Raw genomic sequence first — 23,314 nt, 5'->3', positions numbered from 1 at the left:
CTGTGACGCAAGCAATTTTTTTTGTTTATATGTAAAGATATACGGCTGACACAAAGAATTTTCCACAATTGCCCAAGATGACGCAAAGTTTCCAAAAAGACAAGTTTGTTAGAGGGCACACTGATTTGCAGTCATGGTCAAGATTCTTCAACAAGTTCAACTTTTTCTGTTAAGAATAACAACTGTCAGCTCTTCTTTTAAGATGACTATGTTGTGTCTTTATAGATGAATGTTACAAGAATGAATATAAAATTTAAATTCTTAAATTATCACAATATTCGCTCTAATTCAGCATGTGGCTGTACATTACATGTACTGTAAATGACTGCTTCAGAGCTTGAGATGTTCTTCGGAAATTGTTCACTTCCTGGAAAAACATGACAGTCTGGTAACGGTACTATTTTTCATATCATTGACAACTTTTTTTCCCTTTGTCAAACAGAGAGAAGAAATCTCAGGGTTGCCAGTCAAGTACCAAATGATATACTGGAGAATACAGAACTTCAAAATGCAATCAAGCAGGTAAATACCCAATGCTTTAAAGGTATACTGTCACCTGTTCCAATTTTGCCACAGTTGCCATGGAAAGATAAACTCTAACCAATCATAGATTTTAAGCCGGTGGCCTCTTTTTAAAAACAGCGCCCTCACATGGGCATTTTGAATACCAATTAATGTCCCTTTGACCATATATGGGCATATTTAGATTACAGGTGACTGTATACCTTTAACCCTTTCACCACCATGGTACCGAACCAATTCCAATATTTTCTAGGGAGGGGGGAGGGGGGGTGGGGGGTTTGAAACGATTAAGGATGTTCAGGTTGTTCAGCGACTATTTTTCATGCAATAGCGTTGAGTACTCTCTCTTGTGAATACTGGTACATGTATCTAAATGTGTACTTATTTCTCATGTGTACAATGTGATTGATTTAGGCTGGTGCACAACCCATTCATCATAAAATCTCTTTTACTGCCCCATCCACCACATCACATCAATGTTCCAATACTGCAAAAGCTCTAATACTTCAACTGCCTCCCACCTTTTTTAATAAAAAGATTTGTAAATTTTCATTCCATGATTAATTTGTCCCCAAAGGAATTAGTGCTGTGGTTTGCTTTCTATAAATCCAATCAAATGTGTATCGCACCTTTAACCCTTTCCCCACAATGGTTTGACCCAAACCCATTGTTATCGATGGTGAGTGTGGACCTGTTTACAGGGAATTGGGTGAACAGGTTAAAGCACAAAGGATATCTACCCTTGTTACAAGATCAACTTTTCAGCCACTTGCTACGACTTTCCTTGCTAGTATCATCTCAAGATTTTGCTTCAGTGAACGTGGCTGTCCGTGATTTGGCCTGCAAGGATGTTCAGGTTGTTCAGCGACTATTTTTCATGCAATAGCGTTGAGTACTCTCTCTTGTGAATACTGGTACATGTATCTAAATGTGTACTTATTTCTCATGTGTACAATGTGATTGATTTAGGCTGGTGCACAACCCATTCATCATAAAATCTCTTTTGGCCTGCAAAACTGATTATGCTGAATTTACGGACTTCTTACATTTAGATTCAGCAGTGTCTCCCCAAGAATTTCTGAGTGACAAATTTGCATAAATAATTGTTGTATCAATGAGCTTCCATTGTTTCATAAAAAAATTGAAGAGCAATGGCCACTATGCTTAATTGTTCTTGGGAGAACATTTTAATTATATTTACAGTTTTTTTGTTGTGACATATCAGGATTAGCGTATTTGCATATTTAAAAATTTCTGAACTGAGCCATGTATCAAAACTAAACGCAACAAAATTGATCAGCCTAACTTCTTGGGTACATTGATCATGCTAAGTTTTAACCCTTTTCCTGCCAAGTCCATATTTCACCACCAGGTCAAGATGGTTAAAATTAATGAAAGACAACGTATTCCATATGATGTATTTTAACATAATACTGTACATTTGAAGGCTGTTGAAAACAATACTGTAAAGTTGATTTTTTTTGGACAAAAGATGATATAACATACCAAGCCAAGTGGGTACGTCATGTTTTGGCTCAATACCGCTTTTTATCACAACTGGAAGTTGTGATATAGAGACGGTTTCAACCGGTGTTTGATGTCGTCCATTTCCGTAAACGACAAAAAGTCAAAAACTGCTGAACAGACTGCGTTGATATTTGATGCTGATACGTAGACTGGTTCCAAGGTTCCAATTCGGAAAAATGGAGCCAAACGGAGCAGCGGTTATATAGTTTTGGGAAATTTCTAACCCCCCTTTTTAACTAATTGATTTTAGGGGTCTTTCATATATGTAGTTTTGGAATGTACACCAATCCTGCATTGTGGACTGTTTTATGAGTTGTGGAACAGAAATGAGGTTTTGATGAATGTTAGAAATATGCAGGATGGCTGATTCGAAGTATAAGAGATTTCTATGCTCTTTTGGGCATCAAAAGCATTAAAAAAAACATATTTCATAGTTTAGATTCTCACTTTTGAGATGACCCTAGGCATTTGTTAAGTAAACATCCTTGAGTCAATATACAGACTTTGACATTCCAGAGATTAAGTATCCACAACCTCACATGTTACAGTCTTTCACTACAATGGTATGGCCAAACCCATTGTTATCAATGGAGAGTGTGGACCTGTCTACAGGAAATTGGGGGTGAACAGGTTAGACAATGACGTTACAAGTTGTAGGTTAGTTATCAGGTAGCACCAGCATAGAGTCCTGAGCATCTGTCCATGTGTTCTCACAGCAAATTACAGGGAAAAAAATTATTTGAGAAGTTTCTGTCCTTTAAATAGAAGTACATAACAATTTAAAGCTGTCATGGATGGATTGCTCTCAAATGATCTGAAACACAGTTATTGCCCATTAGCAACAAATCTACAGCAAGATTTATGTAAAGTTCATGAACTTACACAAGGTATTAGACAAAAGATGACCATGACTTTGCTACTTTTCAACATTTATTTCATTCAGATTTACCCAGCTTAGTGTATAATTTGTAATCTTAATTACTGTCAACTTAGCTTTACTAACTTATTCTAACCTCATTATTCTTACACTAGTGTTATACCTTATAACCACAAAATTTCAAGAGATGCATATATGATTGTCACTTAACAAACAATTTACAAATATGTCTTCTGCTTTTTCTCCATATACATATACATGTCTCTTTTCTCATAAAAATGAGCTTAACATCGCAATGTGAAAAATAGTCTTTCAGCTATATGTTGCTCATTGACTTCGTGGTCTGTCTAATTCACAGTGAGTGTGGTTGTTGATAAATGCCAATAATACTAGGCGGTCATTATGTCCATGCGCCATTGGCGGTATATTTTTAACATAATGACCATAGGTCATTATCACATCTGGAAGTTGTGATATAGGGTTAGCTTCAACCGGTGTTTGGACAGTGTCCATTTTCCGTAAACGACAAAAAGTCAAAAAACCGCTGAACAGACTGCATTGATATTTGGTACAGATATTCAGACTGGTTCCAAGGTTCCGATTCCGAAAATGGAGCCAAACGGAGCAGCGGTTATATAGTTTTGGGAAATTTCTAACCCCCCTTTAACTAATTGATTTTAGGGGTCTTTCATATATGTAGTTTTGGAATGTACACCAATCCTGCATTGTGGACTATTAATGAGTTGTGGAACAGAAATGAGTTTTGATGAATGTTAGAAATATGCAGGATGGCTGATTCAAAGTATCAGAGATTTCATGCGCTTTTGGTAATAAAATTGATAAAAATCAACATATTTAATGTTTTAGATTTCTCACATTTGTTAGTACCTTAACATTACAGACTTGATGACATAACTAGCTGCTGGACCTGTTTACTGGCGCATTGATTTAAAGACAAAGATTGTTTTATTTTGTGATAAGGACGTGTGATTTCGTAAAACATAGTCTATTAGCCTGGAAATGTGATTTTTGTGAATATTGCTTACCCCACTGACAAACAGTGTGGTTTGAAAATGGCTGGAATTCGCTACTTCGGGACTTTGTTTTTGTGTGCATTTACTGACAAACTCCAAACCGCAGCACCTACCCATTCAGTATTTCATGTACAGGTGTACCCAGAGATAGAGTAGTTTCACAATGTGCCAGTTGTGATCAAGTGCCATTGGCGCTATTTTTACTGACTTGGCTGATAGGGAAGTGATACAGTTATTACTGTCTGGTAGGAAAAGGGTTAATTACGGTGAAAGTTTGGCTAGTATAATATGCTCATCGTTAATTATTTGCTCATTTAACGCTTTACCTGCCAGACATGTCGCTTCCCCATCTGCCAAGTCATTGAAAAGCGGTATTGGGCCAAAACCATATGTATTTTCACCCACTTGGTTTGGTATGTACTCAGTACCAGTACATTGGTAATACTTCAGATTTGGTGGAAGTTTAACCAGTGTGTATTCGCTTCTAGACCATGCTTCTAATGCATTCCATTTGGCATGCTGTGTTCACTTAAGTCTGTCTGTGATTTACAGCTGCCATCAAACTACAATTTTGAAATACCAAAGACAATTTGGAGGATACAAGTGACTGGTGCAAAACGAGGTAAGGTGAAACATTTCCAAACAGACTGCTGAGAGTCAGTCAATGGTGTGCATGACAATGTACATGTTAAGTTACATAAAATTCCCCCAGTTACATACCGATATGCAAGTAAACCATTTGTCATTTCAACATGAAAAGTTGGTTCATTGAATTGTTAAAAACTGGTAATTTCATGACATTTCATGACAGTTTCTGTTCGTCATTTCAATAAGGTGACAGGGGTTGGCCAATTTGCATGGTCACTTTTAGGGGCTGTGCAACAGGTTACTCGTTGCAAAGTTTTTTCACCAGTTAATTTAAAGCCTTAAAGTTGATCATAACTATAGGTCATTTCAGAATACACTAGTAGGATGTATGTCAGCTGTTTCACAAAGTTTCATGTTGTTTCATGATGGTGCCAGATTTTTTCTGTAATGTTCACTGAACAAATGCCATCATGCACATGTACTCAGTTTTATCAAAACTCTGATTGTTACTGGATTTTTCATCATTTCTGATGTATAAACCTTTGAGTCCTGTAATTTTTCCCGCCAAAATTTTGGTGTATCAGTTTACGAATTTTTATGAACTTTCCTGCAATTATTTTGATGATTTTGGATCACATGGACATAACTTTTTGTTGGCAACATTTTTCGATCAAATTTTTGGGAAAAAAAGGTAAAAGAAATTGTCTTGAACTAAAAAAAACTTATCTGTGTTATATTTACACTGAGTAAAATGCAACAAAAATTGACTTGGCACCCAAAGAGTTAAACATATGCACTTTCTTATCCTTGTCCCCAAACAAAATATAAGCCTTAACAACATGATGCAGCATTTGTACAATGTGCAATATTATTATTGTTGATAAATAAATTCTAGTCTCGACTGAAATTCAGTTGTAACCAATAACATCAGACATTACACACATGCAGGCAGTGTTGCTCACCGATTACATCGGACATTACACACATGCAGGCAGTGTTGCTCACCAATCACATTGGACATTACACACATGCAGGCAGTGTTGCTCACCAATCATATCAGACATTACACACATGCAGGCAGTGTTGCTCACCGATTACATCGGACATTACACACATGCAGGCAGTGTTGCTCACCAATCACATCGGACATTACACAGATGCAGGCAGTGATGCTCACCAATCATATCAGACATTACACACATGCAGGCAGTGTTGCTCACCAATCACATCGGACATTACACACATGCAGGCAGTGTTGCTCACCAATCACATCGGACATTACACAGATGCAGGCAGTGATGCTCACCAATCATATCAGACATTACACACATGCAGGCAGTGTTGCTCACCAATTACATCGGACATTACACACATGCAGGCAGTGTTGCTCACCAATCACATCAGACATTCCACACATGCAGGCAGTGTTGCTCACCAATCACATTGGACATTACACACATGCAGGCAGTGTTGCTCACCAATCATATCGGACATTACATGCAGGCAGTGTTGCTCACCAATCACATCAGACATTACACACATGCAGGCAGTGTTGCTCACCAATCACATCGGACATTACACAGATGCAGGCAGTGTTGCTCACCAATCACATCGGATGTTACACACACATGCAGGCAGTGTTGCTCACCAATCACATTGGACGTTACTCACACACACATGCAGGCAGTGTTGACTACTTGAACATCAGGCATTTCAAAAGGGTATTTGGATTTGAACAGCTAACTTCACATCACAGGCAGAACAAAAATATCCTGTAAAGTGCATCAGAAGTTATAGCTAATGGAACTTTCATGACATCGGTACTTCAATATCATGGTAAAAGCCTACGAAAGAAATGCCTACCTGACATAAGCTCACATGGTACATACATGTGGCTTTCATGCAAGCTTATAGAGTCACAAGGGGATTTTGAGTGTTGGACCACCCCTCTGTATCAAAAAATACAATTCCACCACAAAAGAATATGCAAATTATATATTGTTATGTAGATTTGTCGTCCCTCTGGTTTTCTGAACTGTGTAAAACACTGACACCTCTGCAGGACTGCAAATATAATGAACAGCTGAGCTCACAGAAAGAACGTCAAATGCTATCTCTTTTGTCTTACAGTGGCTCTTCAATTCCCAGAAGGCTTGTTACTCTTTGCATGCGCAATAGCTGATATTATAGAAAGGTACGGTGTAATTGTTATGCCCTTCGATTATAATCATCTCTGAGAGAACCACCCCGACAAAAATTGCTCACAGTGACATTATAAGGTAGTATGTGCCTTGCAACTGAAAGAAAAAACTTTTGATAAATTTTCTGTGGGGGAAACTTTAAATTATTTGCCTCGAAATCAAGACTAAAAATAAGGGTTAGACTGAAAGATTCAATTGTGTATGAGTCTCTGCCAACTCAAACCTAAACAATGACCGAAGGCGCAGTGTTGAATGTCCGTTCTCCAATAAAACCTTGTCGGAACCAATCACATTTCACAGTTTAGTTTATGTAACAGCATATAGGCTTCAAGAGAGGATGATAGGACTCCAAGTTATCATGTAACTGGGCTTCATTAATATTTAGGTTAACCTGTACACCCCCAATTCCTTGTAAACAGGTCCACGCTTACCATTGATAACAATGGGTTTGGACCAAACCATGGCGGTGAAAGGGTTAAAGCTGCGTTTTGCATGTTTGAGAAGCCTGTTCAGCAATACCTCATTTCTGTGAGTTCTCCGAGTAATCTACACTGTGCCTTCAGTCATTGTTTGAAGTTGGGTTTTAGTTGGCAGAGAATGCACACACAACCTAATCTTTTAGTCTAAACAAGTGGCCACTGTGCAAAATGTGTTAGTAGAGAAACAAATGCCAGATATTCACTGACGCTTGAAAATCAAAATGGCTGCCATCTCTGTGTTAACTCCATGGGGAAAAATTAAAATTCATGATTTGAAAAAGATAAGCCATTGAAAACTGTCTTAACTCCATGAGCTTTCAAAACGAACCCCAACAAGTATTGTAACCATCCGGATGTTTGCCGGAGTGTGCCGCACATAGCTTGAACACGCTGCTTCTGGCTGTAATAAAGCTCATGAACATCAAACAAAAACTCCCCAAATCAGAAGCAATCAGAATGCCTTGGAGTGCAGGAGGACTAACATCACCTCCAAGGATCTAAACATTAATATCTGAGAAAAACTGTTTACATGCTTTGTGGTTCGGGTACACCCTAGGGAATCCAGACCCATTCTTCTTTAACGAAGAAATGTTTCTCAGGAGGCTAGCTTTGTAGAACACCTAAACCCCTTGGTTTGTGTTGATGGCAAGACTGAAGATTACATGTAGCGGGTACAAGAAATTTTGTTTGAATTGTTAGTAACCTAAGTAGTTCAGTCATACTATCACTCATTAGTTAGAGCCCCCCAAGAAAATCAGTTTTAGTTTGAAAGGTGTGTCCACGAGTCTTCAGTCTTCCTGTGTTGATTTATAAAATTGTTTGGTGTAAGCCCAATGGACTTCAGTATTGCCTTGTTTTGCTGAACTGCCCAAAATTTGAAATTCAAAATGGCTGCCATTCCCAACGTTAACTTCTGGGGAAAAAATTAAGAATTTTTTTATTCTCACATAAACAACATTGATAAGACCTTCATTTTGATACTCTGTAGATTGCAAAGTACATCCACACAACACCAAAACAGCAAAGTATGAGAAAAATTTTTAGAGCCCATGTTGATGAGTTACATTGTACCTTAAATTAAAAAGGCATAAAATATAAATGCAATGCTTCCCAGAAGGCATTTTGTGTATTACACTGATGATGAAGGTCTTCATAATCCCTTCAAATTTTTTTCTTCACTTCTGCGCAGGTTTACGGATGCAGACACTTTGATAATGGGAGATGTTACCTATGGAGCATGTTGTGTGGATGATTATACGGCTAAAGCCCTCGGAGCTGACCTGATGGTTCACTATGGCCATAGTTGCTTGGGTATGCTTGGTCCTTTTTTCTCCGGGTTGGTTGGATGGTGGTTGGGTGGTGGGGGGGGGGGGGGGGGGTAGGGGGGTAGTAGCTAGCAGTCCAATCAATAGCGCTGTTCTCGATTTCAGGTTTGTTACTAAATAGAGCAGCATGCACGTGACATCAGACACTACTGCTTGAAATTCAGACAAATTTTAAAGTTATGTATGGCTGTTGTTGTAGCTTGTATCCATAAATTAGTGTGACTTTTAGTATCCATTGTACATGTAACCCCAACAGGATTTATTTTTGTCGTTCTTGCGGAAAATGCAGACAAATATTTAGTTTTGCATATTATTGAAAGAAAAATGACGTCATTTGCAAACAGCCCTATTTGATAAGCCATCTATTCAGTGCTTATGTACAGTCTGAATGTTAGTGCTGTCATCCCTGTTTTTGTAATATCAAAAAGTACAGTCACGATCAATAGTTGTTTTTAATTTGGATAACTCATGTTTTTGGAGATGTGCTTAACACAGAAGAGATATGAAACAAAATTCAACTTTAGTTAAAAAATGTTTCATTTGCTGAACAATTCTCATGGCCGCACATTTCCGCTTTCATTTATCCTTTGTGTCATTATAACTGAGGATGGAAAGCCTATTTTTGACATGAAATTCTTGATTTCTGAGACCCAGCTGTAATGTGCAAAGGATTCCAATTTTTAGATTAAATTCATAAAGCATCACAAGTGTCTTGATTTGATGTATAAAGCTTTAACAGACTCACAGGCAGGTGCCGCCTTTGTGTTCTCAGCTGGCAAACTGTTCCCCCATTGTCGCCTTTTTTTGTATCGCTGATCATTCTTTCCTTTCGTATTCCAAATAGGGTTTCGCAGTTTAGCATTCAGTGTGCGATTAAATTTTACATGCACACATTGCATGCCTGTCCTGTTTGTGTTCACATACTGTATAGTGACCCTTGTTCACACAAATTATAGTGACCCTTGTCTTGAACTACATGTACATGTATGACATGGTCATTTACTGCACACTGACCTTTCCTTCGATAGTCAAATCATTTCAGCGAGCTCTTAATTTGTGTTGGTGCCGACACTGCGCTTTCTGGGTTTACCAATTACGGTAGTCCCCTGAACAAAATGTTTTTCTTCTTCACCTACCTTGGACATATATCGGCTACAACTTTTACGAATGCACGTGTCATCATGTAGCACCTGTAAAAGAGTTGAAGTGTGTGCAAAGGTGTTTCTAAAGTGTACAATCAGTACCATAAACCAAATTTAAAAAAACATGTTAGTTTCTGGTAAACCAATCTACCCTATTTACAACCCTCCAATCCCGAACTTCTTTTTCTCGCATTTTCAAAAATCGTGCATGATTTTGCTAAATTTTGCTTTCTTTTGATGTCACACTCATATAAAAATTAAAAACAATAAGTTCCCAACTGACCTACCTGTTTCCTGAGGGTTTGTTAATGAAAACACACAGATTTTTGTTACATCTATAATAGTTTCTGAACTTCACTTTTGGCAGCGTTTAAATAATTTGCCTTTTTCTTTTACTCAACTATTTTGACAAAAATAGTGAAAGTGTAACAACAGAGTTAGAGACGATGGTAAACGTACATTGTAATTACGTAATTTCTCTCATTTCCTCTATGTAGTACCAATTGACACGACCGAAGGCATTAAGATGTTGTATGTCTTTGTGGACATCAAGATAGACACGCAGCACTTGACGGAGACTGTGAGGCACAACTTCACGGCCGGCACATCTATAGCTCTCGTCAGCACAATACAGTTTGTAACAGCCCTCCAGGTAAGTTGAAAAAAAATCTACCGGAGTCAGCAAATTTTAGTATGGTCATCAGCTCTCCCTTGAGTGAGCACAAGATTGAATCCCATGTGACCATTTGCATGCAGCTGCATTGATAGAAACGCTTCACTTTGCAAAAGTCGATGTTTGGTAAAATGTTACAAAATGACTTTTCATGTTTTTCTACAACATGAAACCTGTCTTAGTGGTCATCCTTATAGAGTGGTCACCTCTCTATAGTGGTCGCCTTGTGGACGTCCTGTAACATTTTACATGTTAAAGGCACTCTACAAAACAGCCATCTCTCTTATGTGGTCAGTGGCCACATGGTGTTGCTCCAATTTGGTACAAAAACCTGCATATAATGGTTAGCAACTCTGACTCTCGTCTGTTAAAGATTTCATACAGTGAAATGAAGGAATGACTATTTTTTTACCATTTTTATAGATGCATTACAATAGAAATTATCATTTATCATGATTTTCAAAGATTTTCAATATTTAATTTCACCATGCGTGCCGTTAATAGTGTTATCTTTCCCGAAATTCAGCACCTATACTGAAAGCAATGCCACACCCACCGTTTACAGAAGGGCTATCTCCGTACATCGGTCACTTTTCCTTGGTCCCCTTTGTGACCACAATACCCAGGTTTGACTGTACTTCTCTGCTTGATCAGACCACCTTAAAATAGCTTGCTTTTCAAGTGACAGTAACTGACCATGTCACAGGAAGAGCAAAGCAAACATACTGTAGACATGGCATGCATCTCGTCTCTGGTTTGAGCAAAGACTTCCGTCTGATTTCAAGAGATGGACTCTGACATTTTTATCCAAAAAAAAAATAAACAAGCCATCTTCAATTTTGCAAGGGTCAAAATTTGTTGCCGTACTGATGATGAATAGAAATCACCCATGGCCTATGGGTAAAATATAATTTGTTGCAAACAGAAAAATTGGGGCACGCCGAAACGACAACAATTTAGCCCCTGTATTGAAAATTCAAGGCAAATTAAGTGAAATGTCCCGGAATGACATATACACTCAAATATCAAAGCTTGGAGTGTTGCAGATCTTTTCAAAAATGGAACACCATGGCCATATAATTTAAATTTGCCTTCATGCAACACTCATTCTGAATATCAGACTTATCAAAAATGATCGCTTCTCCATGAAAGAGACAGACAGACATCTGAGCAAGTCATCTGAAACATTTTGCAGCAAAATAAGAAATCTAGTTGCGCCAGTGTTGCTCCAGAAAAAATTTCTTTTACAGCTATGACAAAAGAATATATTAAGTGAATGATTATATAATATCTTAACTATCTCAGTTGCTGATGGAGACGATGTTGTATAACTGGCTAAGTTTGCTTATAGCTTTACTTTGAAAAACACAATTATGTGACTACATGTATGCAGCAGGTACAAACATAAGTTTTTTATTATAGAAATAACGGACGACGTGCTGACCATTAACGTTATTTATGGGCAAGGGCGAGAGGAAAGCCAAAAATTAAGCCCCGCCCGTTAATTTGGCTTTCCTCGAGCCCGCGCCCATAAATAAACGTTTATGGTCAGCGCGGAGTCTGTTATTTACATTACATTATCAACGAACCCCGAAAAACCGTCAAAATTTACGAAAATTTCCCGTGCGAACGACAACGGGGCCCCAGAACCTGTCAGTGAGTAGTGCGCGCGCTGCTAAAATTTTGCAAATCCAGAGATTTTTAGCTCACATTTGGTGTACCAATGTGAGGTTATCGTATAAGCTGAATCAGTTCATTTGCATCTGATTTGCATGTCTGTATGTCTGTATATTTGTGGGTATGTGCGGATGTATGTCCGTCACACACAAAGGCTCCCATACCGCCAAAGCTACCATCTCAGTATTTGGTGTACAGGTACAGTGTAGATGCAGGGGTTGAGATGTGAATTTGTTCAAATGAACACATCAGTGTCAAAAATGTGCAAATGAGGTAAGAAAAGTGAAAGTCTGCAAATGTGCAGGAGGCATACCAGTGAGAAACAGGCAAACTCCACTGATCTTGACTCATTTCCTGTCATTGTTTATGAACTGTTACATATTAACAGACCAGCTGCAACCATAGACAGTAGATGGGGGAAGACCGTTTATACTAAACTAAGAGGGGCTTGTTTCTGCTATGCATGTTGCTAAAGTTGACCTCCAGTACCTAAAGTTTCAGACCTTAATTAGTTCCAGAGACCAGCTCTGGAACTGTTAGTTTTTGCTCACTTTCCTTCTTTCTTTCTTTCTTTCTTTCTTTCTTTCTTTCTTTCTTTCTCTATTTCCGGTATTACTATCATAGAACATGCTATACACAAATTTTACCTTAATTACCCAGAATGCATTGCAACACGCTTATGACGTCATCGCTCAGCTCGGACGGGTTTTACGGGCATTTCTTGTGTGTTTATTTATTTATTTTTATTTTGCATTGCTCAACTATCATATTGCGTTCAGCTATTAATAATTCTAGCTTTCTTACGCTTTGTTTTTGTTGCTTTATGATTTTCTCTAAATACTCGCCGTACGTGGCTATACTGTTTCGCCCGAATGCTAATGAGATAACAATGGCGGCGGTACGATCGCTTCGCTCGCATAGAGAGAGAAAATTAGGCTTTCCGTAAGTTTACAAGCGTGGCTGGGCACATCGTGTACCTAGGCGAGGTGGGTGTGCTCGAAAACGAAGTTCAATGCAAAATTTGGATTCAAAATCGGCTGTTTTGGCGGAGAAACTGCCCGCCGTATTTCTGAGGAGCCACCAGCGGTTTTTCCTATATCAGTCTGCGAGGCCGTTTACAGTAACGCCGGTAACACAGCCCTGCCATGCAGAGCTAGGCATTCATAGTCAACTGTCTGTCACCGCACCAGCATGCGTTGGCTGCACGTAAAAGCAACTCAACTTTCCAAGATCAAACGGTCAGTATCTTGTGAAAACAGCGACATAGCAATAAAAATTGTTTTATTCTGTGCTTTTAATCAAATGAAAATGCATGTGGCCTCGGTTTTCAATTTCAACGGCCTAGGTCCGATGTTTCCTCTCGTCTGATCATCGTCGTAAACGACGCGCCTCTTTACGGCAACAACTCAGCGCTACCCGTCAAGCGATTGATTTTTGCGTAGGTCAGCGGAGCGAAAATTATTGCTCTGGCTCGCGAGAATGTCGTCTGATATACATTTCCGTGCGTTGTCGCCCCAGTATGTATCTGTTGCGTTTTTATTGTACATGTAGGCATTGTAATCTGTGTACTGTAATTCCCCGGACTGCCTTGCTTTTAGTTGTATTCTGGTTGTTCACTGCTATCAGCCCTTAACTATAGGTACGTGCTTGAAGTTGAATATTAAAATCCAAAGCACTCTTTCATTCTGCACCTATCTTTGTCACACATTCTCTTGTTTCTTCCGTTGCTCTGGTCTCTGGAACTTCGCTTTTGCTTGCAAATGCTTTCTAGTTACTTTTGTCATTCTTGTTTTCTGGTTTAAATATTTCTTGTTGTTTTTCTGGTTGTACTGTGCAGAAATCATGCCATAACATCAACGTAGAATTTTCCTCCACTGAACAGATAGAAACAACATTTATTGTTGATCATTGGTAACCCATACTGGTATATACCAATTCTGATCAAATTTGAGCGACACCGTATAATTGCGGTATTTTTTGAAAAACAGCGTCTAAACTTGGCCCACAAATGCTCCATTTTATTTTGTGGTTGATTATGATCTTTGTACAAATCACAATTTTCATTTTAACTGTAAAGTTACTATGTTTACGATGTTATTCATATTCACGAAAAACAAACCATTACTGTATATTTGTGGGCAGTCACATGGTTCAGCTCGACCAATCAAAACGCGATGGACAGGGCATGGTAATATAATGTGCATTATATTACCATGCCTGGCTGTCGCATTTTGATTGGCGAGCTGAAACACGGTGACTGACCACAAATACACAGTAATGGTCTGTTTACATGCCGTGGAATATGCATAATAAGATTAACAACTCAAAGTATCGTAACTTTACAGCTCAAACGTAAATCATAATCAATCCACAAATAAAATGGAGCACTTGTGGGCCAAGTTGAGATACTTTTTTCTGAAAATATCTCGAGATTTGCCAATTTTTTACAGCGCGCGTGACATTTGTTGCATATTGCTCAGTTCTGGGGCCCAGTTGTCGTTCACTCCGGAAATTTTCACAAATTTTGACGGTTTTCTTCGGTTCGTTGATAATATAATGGAAATAACAGACTCCGCTCTGACCATTAACGTTTATTTATGGGCGCGGGCTCAAGGAAAGCCAAATTAACGGGCTCGGCAAGCCTCGCCCGTTAATTTTTGGCTTTCCTCTCGCCCTTGCCCATAAATAAACGTTAATGGTCAGCGCGTCGCCCGTTATTTCTATTGTGCAATATACATTTGACTCAATCACTTGTCAGACAAATTTTCGACATATATTGACAAGGTATTTGTGTAACTATAATGACAATGAAGGGTTACACCCACAAGGAAGCGTGTTAAGCAGTAGAAAATTTCAGTTACTCCATGTTCAATTTAATCCATTTTGAATCCCGTATATAGGTTGAAGTACCTAGACAGCAAACTAACCAGCCATATGAGCAATGAGGCTTAATTTGGCTTGCTCCAGGGCACAACACCATGCTTAAGTCTTGAATTAACCATCCTTAAATAGCTAAATGTAGTCTGCTACCCGGGCCATACATGTACCGAGGTCTGGAACCATAGACACCACTGTCACTACTGTCTATGCTGGAACTCACCGTTATGCAAGAGTTAGTCCAATGTACCGGTAGTGCCTATTTTAGAGTGTGTGCGTCTCTCCATCTCAAAAAATGTTGATGTCAAATGTAATTTGTCCTCACTGGTGTTTGACCTGGTGACCCTAAAACCCAATAGTGTCTTAGAGCACAAAGCGAGTAGACTAGACTTGCTCCATTTGTGTTAAGCAAGACAAGGTACTTTCAGGATATATCACTTTAATTCAAAGAGAAAAAGGAAACAATCTTTTGCAGATTTGCTATTTCTGGACTTGGACACTGCATTTACAATAACATTTGTAGACTTTTACAGTTGCACATTGACAAGTTTATATTTGGCGGGGACTGTGTCATTGACAGTGACTTGTTAACAGTGTATTATGAATTTATTCCACAGGCTGCCCACCAGGAGTTGAGTGGTGACTACAAGATCTTGGTTCCGCAGAGTAAGCCCTTGTCCCCGGGAGAAATTCTGGGCTGTACATCCCCACATCTCCAAAACGTTGATGTCATCATGTAAGTTATATCTTCAATCTACGATATGAGTAATATGCCTGTCATGTTATGGAGTCATAACCAGACCAGAATTGACTTTCATGCAAGGATCCTGCAGTATTGATATAGGTTTCAAACAAGAACCCTCTCTACATTGGTCACAATCATGGTAACGTGTAGCTGTTCTGTTAGCTCCAGCTGATCTGAAACTTCTTTTGACATCATCTTTAATAGTTGTAAACCCTTTTGAAATAGAGGGATTGTCAAGTATTATATAAAGGTTAGATAAAAGACCCTTCTCACATTGATAAAAATAGCTTGCATTGCTTTTATAAAATGTTTCTGCTGTGCCAGCTCCAGCTGTGACTTCATTTCATTTCACCTTTTTGATTTAAATCCATGTTGAGTTATTTCCACTTCAGCTGTGTGCGTTGGTTCTTATCTTGTTTTAGAATAAAAAGATTACCATCTGTCTATGAATGAACACTCTATTCTTTTGGATAAGAACTTCAAGACCCTTTAAACGCAAGACTTGTCACGACCTTTGTGAAAAGTATTCTTCAAATGCACTGCAAAGGCTGTAATGACTTGTCGACAAAATCAGGCCCAGATGCAAACTGGGAGCTTTGAATTCCAAAATGACAGTTTGAGATCCACTGTGATCAATAAGGAAATACAGCTAGCAATTCCACATTTTTTTTGATATGAACCCTTTTAATATACTGAAAACGGTCATGTCAAATTGTAAGAATCACAGATGTCAGATCTTTCACGTAGACGTGGCATTCTGGTGATATCACAGGCATCAATGTCACCTGTTACGCTGTGTGTCCTTCAACGCATTGAAAAATAGTTATTTCTTTTTTATTTTTCCTTTGGAAACCTCTCTCTATAAACCCTTATCCTGCCAAGTTCACATGTCACCATCAGGTCAAGTTGATTAAATCCAGCGTAGCATAGCAGGTCCGTATGTACATTTATCAAAGACATGAAGAACATTTGACAACCGACATACAGTACTGTATACATGATGTTTACTGACTAGGCCTGTTGAAATGTACCATGTCAAGTAGATAAAAGGTTTTGGGCACAATACTGCTTTCTACCGATTAAGAAGATCGGGAAGTGACAGTAGAAACACCAATTATCTGTGTAGCCATAGTAACAGATTTGATTTGCCTTTTCATTATTCCTTAATTTTTAAGTTACATCGGTGATGGAAGATTTCACCTGGAATCCATTATGATAGCCAACCCAGAGATACCAGCGTACAGGTAGGTTTGTCTTCATCTGTCGTGTAACTCACACGGGCATACTCACATCTGTGACAACCATGTACATCCTTGAGAAGTTCACCAGAGACAATGAAAAGACGTCATTGACATCCTCTCGGGAGAGCCTTCTGGCTTAATTTACGTGATGAGAACTCTGACAGGAATTTGGGATAGTTTGTTTTTTGCAAGGTTAAGTTAGCAATCGCTGTCGTCTGCACCATTCTTCCAATGGCGTATCAAGTGGCTCAATTACTCTTCAGGTACATGTAGTATGCATCTGTAAAGGGAAAGACTTACCATGGTTAAGATGTCATTCTAGTTAAGGTAGAATGCACCTAGGGGACAGATATTCAGACTCCCAAACTTTTTCATTCTTTTCTGATATACCACTTGTAGGGATTCATTTTAAAGCTCTTGGTGAAAGAAAACTTTTCATCGGCTTAGTTTTTCGAAATTCGAAAGTTTCATTTTTCTTCATAGAGTTAACACAGGAATGGCGGCCATTTTGAATTTCAAATATTGGTAAATCTTGAGTTATGTATTTGTTTCTCTAGTGCCAAAATTTTGCACGGTGACCCCCGATTTTTATTCTTGATTTTGAAAGTAAATGGTTGAATGATTCCTTAAGAAAAGTTTGAGCAAAAGTTTAAGTCTTTTACTTCCGAGGCGCGAACTACATGTACCTTAAATTATAAAACCTGCCAAATGCAGTAAAACACTAAAAAAGCATGTAGCTATTGCAAAGTGGCTTACAGTATGCAACTGACATTTGAGGGCATTGTATTAAAGGACAAAGTCATTTTCCGAGTCTTATTTTGTACCATTGTAAAAATAGCCCAAAATAAGGCTTTCAAGGTTTACTGCTAATGTGTACCTACTGTTACCTTTCAAAAATGTTAAAAAATGTTCAAATTACTCCACGTGAATGCCAATTTTTATTACAGGTAGTGCAATCAAGCTAAAATGGGTGTGTACATGTTCTTCTGAAGTAAAATGAGAGGTTTTCTAAATCTTAGTTTGTGACACCTGGACTGGCCAATTAGTATTCTAGACATGAATTATCCTCTATGTGTTGTCAAATCTATGTGCCTTAGCAAAGGGATTTCCTGGTGAGAGAAATCACCAAGGGATGATGCACATTCCATGTGGTGGTCGCATCCTGTCAGGGAGGGCTTATGCTGCCACAAAAAAAAAGCATCCTGAATTTCCGTGCCTCATGAGACATTGACAAGCAGTTATTTTTTCCGACCAAAATTTCAATGCAACATTTTACCAATTTTAAAAAATTTTTCTGTAATTTTTCTCATATTATTTTACCAAGTGGACATAACTTGTCATTGGCTGCTGTTTTTGACCAAAATTTTGGAAAAAATCTGTAAAAAATTGTCTCAATCTGAAAAAAAATTGTTGGCATTATATTCTATAAAGGCAACAGACATTGACTTTGGCACTCAAAGGGTTAAACAGGAAACGTTTGTCCATGATGTTTTTCCAAAGCATGATATGTACCTGGGTATTTGTACATTCTTTTGCATTTATTCGTCCATGCTGATGTGCAGCATGCTCGGAAGGTTATATCTGATTGGTCGATTGTCACTATTCACAGCAACATAGGGAGTCTTTTTGTATTATTCAATTATAACGGTAAGATTCAGAAAACCATTGAATAAGAGCTTCCGAGATGCTGCACATTCACCCATTCTTCAGTTTTGGATAACAAGCTAGGGAAAAATATGTGCATGTAGCCTTACATTATATCCTAATACCCTTTCGGTTTCTTTTCGGTTTGTAAAAAAGGTGGTATTTAAAATTATGACATGCCTGTCAGTGGTGATAACAATCTCAGCCTTTGTCCAAGCGCTGCCACCCTGTGGTAGTGATGCAGTGAGTGATTTGAGATGAATATGCATGAAATGCACCCAATCAAAATACACAAGGAAAGCTGGGACACAGTCCCTCCACCCACCGGTCTTGAAATGCCACACGCGGGCTATTTTTTAAAGGTGTTAATTGCTCTACTGTAGGTACGAAGCATGTTGCGGATGTAAATGCTAGCTTGGGACGCCATCAGTAGCGTTTGGCAACATCTTGCGGTGCGGAGTATTTTATTTATTGTCATGTCTTTGCTCCTCAGGTAACTTTGTTACCATAGCCAGGATTTCTGATACAACTGAGAAACTGTTTATTGAGAGAATTTCTTTTAGATTTTCATCCATGATTTTCCGTGTTTTTCCATCGATTTTCACCCACCAAATTTGACCTTGCTAGGTAGGAAGAGGCACCTTATATTACGAAACTCCTCCCCCTTTCACTTGTAGAAATAAGAAGAAATCTAAATGACTTTGGCGTGATCAATCAGCCATGGGGTTTTAAAAATTGGTAGTAGTGTGGTTTTTGTCGTTTACTCTGTTCTGTTTTTAAAAATGCCCAAGTTTTCGATTATGCATTTGTTGTTAAAAATCAAGATGGTGGCCACCATAGGTCGGCCATGCGTTTTTTGAACAACGAAAATTGCCAATCAACCTGTAAAATTCCCCCTGAAATTCGACTTTCGAGGTGTAAACCTTCCTAAAAGCTTATTTTCTAGAATCAATTTTCATTCTAACATTACTCAAAGTTAATGCATTCGATGTTTCGGAATGCTGTTGAGTTTGCCGCGACGACATTATGAAACTTTGATCGCGCAGGTTGGTTCTTCGGTCACGAAGTTTTTTCCTCCCTTCCATGTTTGAATCTAATCCAACTCAGCATATTTCAGTCATTGAACATTAAATTTACGGTATTTTACGAATGGTGAGACACTTATTTTGATGTTTTTTCTTCCGAAACGATGATTTTTGGGATAGTGATTTTGTTTGTGTCTTTGTTTATCCGTTTTAAGACTTAGGGGTACAGTCGCGCACAGTTGTCCAGCGGCGATTCCTTGCAAGCTCAATCTGTTTTGGAGGCCAAAAGGGTACGCAACAGCTTTGAAAAGAAATGAATTATTATGTATAAAAATGTGAAAGAGCCTTGAGGCTCCCACCTGAAGATCGAAAAGTTTGTGTTACAATATATTTCGGTCTCGACAAGTTTATTCAGCAAAATCGCTGTAGTGAATATCGCAGTGCATTCTGGTAATTTTGGTTAGAATTACCATATTTTTCATACATATTCACATACGTGTCACCTTTAAGGTGTCAGGGATTCACGGATTTTTTGTAATTGATATGTTTACCCGCAACGCGGCTCGGAACAAAGAAACAGGAGCTGTTTCCAGACCGGTGGGTGGAGGGATGGTGCTGGGACAATACATACATGTGTCCACAGTCAATATTTCACTGCACAAAAACAAATCAGTCGCCAACTATAAAGAGACGATATATCTATAACTATTTCACAATAGTTTCACCGCTTTGCCCCATTGGAGAAACTCATTTTCATATTCATCGCCCTGAAGTACAATGAAATACAAAGGATTATCCCTGCTGACACTACCTCGACGTTGATGGAGATTGTTAGACCAACGATACACTCATAAGGTCTTTTGACAAGTTGAACATGACAGAGGCATTTTAACATGAGTTGTATAGAACAAGAAACTACTTTACAAACAGGAAAACAATTCTTGAAAACACATCTGAAGTTACACCAAACAGAGCTTTAACAAGTCACTCCCCCACCCCCTGTACTTTCAGATATGACCCTTACAGTAAAGTATTCTCCAGAGAATATTATGAAACAAAGGAGATGCACCAAGTCAGAAGAGACGCAATTTCCAGAGCTTCCAAAGCGAAGAGGTTTGGGCTTATTCTGGGAACGCTCGGAAGACAGGGATCTCCTAAAATTTTTGAGGTAAATTGCAAATGTTTTTAGTAGTACTTACTATGTTTATGAAGACAAAAAACAGTGAGAAAAATTGGGGGCGTTTCCCTCAAGCAGTGAGAAGATAATAGGTCAATTAGGGTTTTCCCCCTGGGCTCTTAAGATTTCTCATACTTGATATTTAGTCTGTTTTTAGAGTTTCACCTTGGCTCTTGAGGAAATTTGAATATTTTACATAAGATAAACTGAAAATTTGACATTCAAAATTTTTGCCATTCTTTTTTGTTAAATATATAAGAAATGTATCAGAAAAATTTTGATTCATACAATAAACACATTATAGTCAAAAGAAAAGTTGCTTCACAGGTCTCAAATCGATCAGACTTTGTCAAGTGTCGTGCCACAGAGCTGCCACAAAAACTATACCATTATTTGTTGGGGTGGCTGAGGGGTGTGAGGGGCTGTCATTTATTGTGCTTGCTGATAAAAAGCAATGTTGAAATGAAATCCCTCTGATTCAGAATAAAGCCTAATGTTTGCAATTTGAGTAACTGTTTAGAGTAAATTAGAGAAAAATCCACACTCATGTTTTAAACACAATTCCAAAATAAGCAGAACTTGAGTTGAAATGATGGAAATTTAACAGAACACTTAATTAAAATAGGCCACTGTCAACTTTTTAATCAAACAACATTCTGTTTCTGCCAGTGAAGTGATGCGTTAAAAGACAGAATATAGTATTTGTTGAACAAGTGCATAGTTCTAAGCAGGCATCGATGAACAGGTAGTTCTCAACATTCACGTTCCAACATAGCATTCCATTGACACCCTTTTTGTAGTCCCTCATGCCCCTCGGCCATCCCCCCCCAAATAATGGTACTGTCTGTGAGGGAAAGCTCTGTTGCACAACACTTGACAAGGTCCCCACTGTAGATGAGCAAAACATTGTTACATAGTTGGTAGTAAGTATCCTAGTATTGTTCCTCAAGGAAGTGGTTCCTGAATAGTTCAATAAACGGGAAGTTCACCAAGGCTAATTTTCACATATGTGCTAGCTTTGGGGTCACTTATTCTGGAAAAGCCATTTCTCTCCTTTGTCCACTCACTCACGTTTACTCCGGGCCCTAAATTGCAACTTCCGCCACTATTTTTATCTGTTTTTGCAAAAACTGGCTTTTCCGAAACAAGCGATTCCAAAGCCAGCACATATGTAAAAATCAGCCTTGGTGAACTTCCCCTTTAAAGTAGAATGAATCTCAGAGACAATTTGTTTCCGACACTCAAATTTTAGCTGTATTTTTCTGCTCTGCCGCTTGTGTTAGCTCATTTTGAAGCCCGCGGAGTGAGTGACATTATCACCACCTTGTTTTTCTGAAATTGAAAATTTTATCATTCCCCATCAAGCTGAATTGCTAGTATTGTTATCTAATCCAAACGTTGCATGTTGATCTCTAATTGCAATTCATAATCATGAAAGAAAATAGTAGTTTTGGCAAAAGTTTAAAACTCTCTGTTTCAAGGCACAGATTACTTATAATTAGAGTGGAATGGCTTCTGGGACAGATATTCAGACTCTAAAACTTTCATAATTTTTTTTTTAGCCTATCATTTGTGATGACTCATTTTGAAACTCATGGAATAAATGAAGTTTTTTCACCGGCTTAGTTTTGTAAAAGTAGAAAGTTTTATTTGCTCCAATAGGAATAAGGCAAGGGTGGCGGCCATTTTGAATGTTAAGTATCGGTGAATATTGGGTAATGTGTTTCTCTTGTACCAAAATTGGCACAGTGACCCCCGATTTTGATTCTTAATTTTGAAAGAGACTTGTTGAAAATTTCCTCAAGGAAAGTTTGAGCAAAAGTTTGAGTCCTTCATTTTCAAGGTGCAAACTATCTTAATGTGTCAGTTGTGTTTATTCCACAGCATTTACAGTCCAAGATAACAGAATGCGGATGTGAATATGTCAGTGTCCTGCTGTCAGAGATATTTCCTGATAAACTCAAATGTTTTCAAGATGTTGATGCGTAAGTACAAATCACTTTCAAAAGTTGTGCCATAGAGGACACTCTAACACACTGATGACAGGACGCCAAGTATAAAAATCCCAGGGAAAGGGTGAAACTGGCTAACATACTTAACGTCTGGTGTGTATTCTTTTTCCCCAAAGCTTGTTTACCTATTTAGATTTTTAAAAATTTGTATTCCTATATTTGAGACAGGATCTATTTTGGTTGCCCTATACCTGGGGTCTTCTTCATGTAGGATAAAGAAGCTCTCCTCCCTTAATTTGATAAGGCTACCATACGGCATCACATCAAAAAACAAGTTTAGTTCATGGATGTATGTACTAACACGCTCCAATCTGATGTCCTTGTCTTGGGTAGAATGCGCCTTAGGGACAGTGTGCGGAATTAACGTCAGTACGTCCGACGGTCAATGACCAACAGATTTCTGGTCGGGCCGAAAGATTAGCAACATGTTGGTCCTTGTGACTGACTAGAATTTGGAATAAATGATGAAAATTTCTCCATCAAGACCTGTAACAGGTTCTAATGCAGACGATGTCTATGAATCTGACAGGGGTGAGCAAATCCACTAG

General features: G+C 38.4%; 1 protein-coding gene across 4 annotated transcripts in view; it reads left to right on the top strand.

Annotated features, from left to right (window-relative positions):
- Positions 1-23,314, top strand: part of LOC139145453 (2-(3-amino-3-carboxypropyl)histidine synthase subunit 1-like) — a 40,786-nt gene that overhangs the window by 5,207 nt on the left and 12,265 nt on the right. For 2 of the 4 annotated variants that reach the window (XR_011554931.1, XM_070716650.1), the window contains exons 2-10: positions 443-522; positions 4,513-4,582; positions 6,679-6,742; positions 8,418-8,539; positions 10,193-10,347; positions 15,540-15,658; positions 16,843-16,911; positions 20,589-20,745; positions 22,639-22,739. Coding sequence is in view for 2 of the 4 variants with exons in the window: in XM_070716650.1 (XP_070572751.1) it covers positions 443-522; positions 4,513-4,582; positions 6,679-6,742; positions 8,418-8,539; positions 10,193-10,347; positions 15,540-15,658; positions 16,843-16,911; positions 20,589-20,745; positions 22,639-22,739 (937 nt within the window). In the remaining 2 variants the exon portion in view is untranslated. The remainder of the gene's footprint in view (positions 1-442; positions 523-4,512; positions 4,583-6,678; positions 6,743-8,417; positions 8,540-10,192; positions 10,348-15,539; positions 15,659-16,842; positions 16,912-20,588; positions 20,746-22,638; positions 22,740-23,314) is intronic. The other 2 variants (XR_011554932.1, XM_070716651.1) reach the window with 1 other exon arrangement.

The sequence above is a fragment of the Ptychodera flava genome, chromosome 12 (assembly GCF_041260155.1).
Source record: "Ptychodera flava strain L36383 chromosome 12, AS_Pfla_20210202, whole genome shotgun sequence".
Taxonomy (NCBI): Eukaryota; Metazoa; Hemichordata; class Enteropneusta; family Ptychoderidae; genus Ptychodera; species Ptychodera flava.
This window is presented reverse-complemented; position numbering and strand designations above follow the sequence as displayed.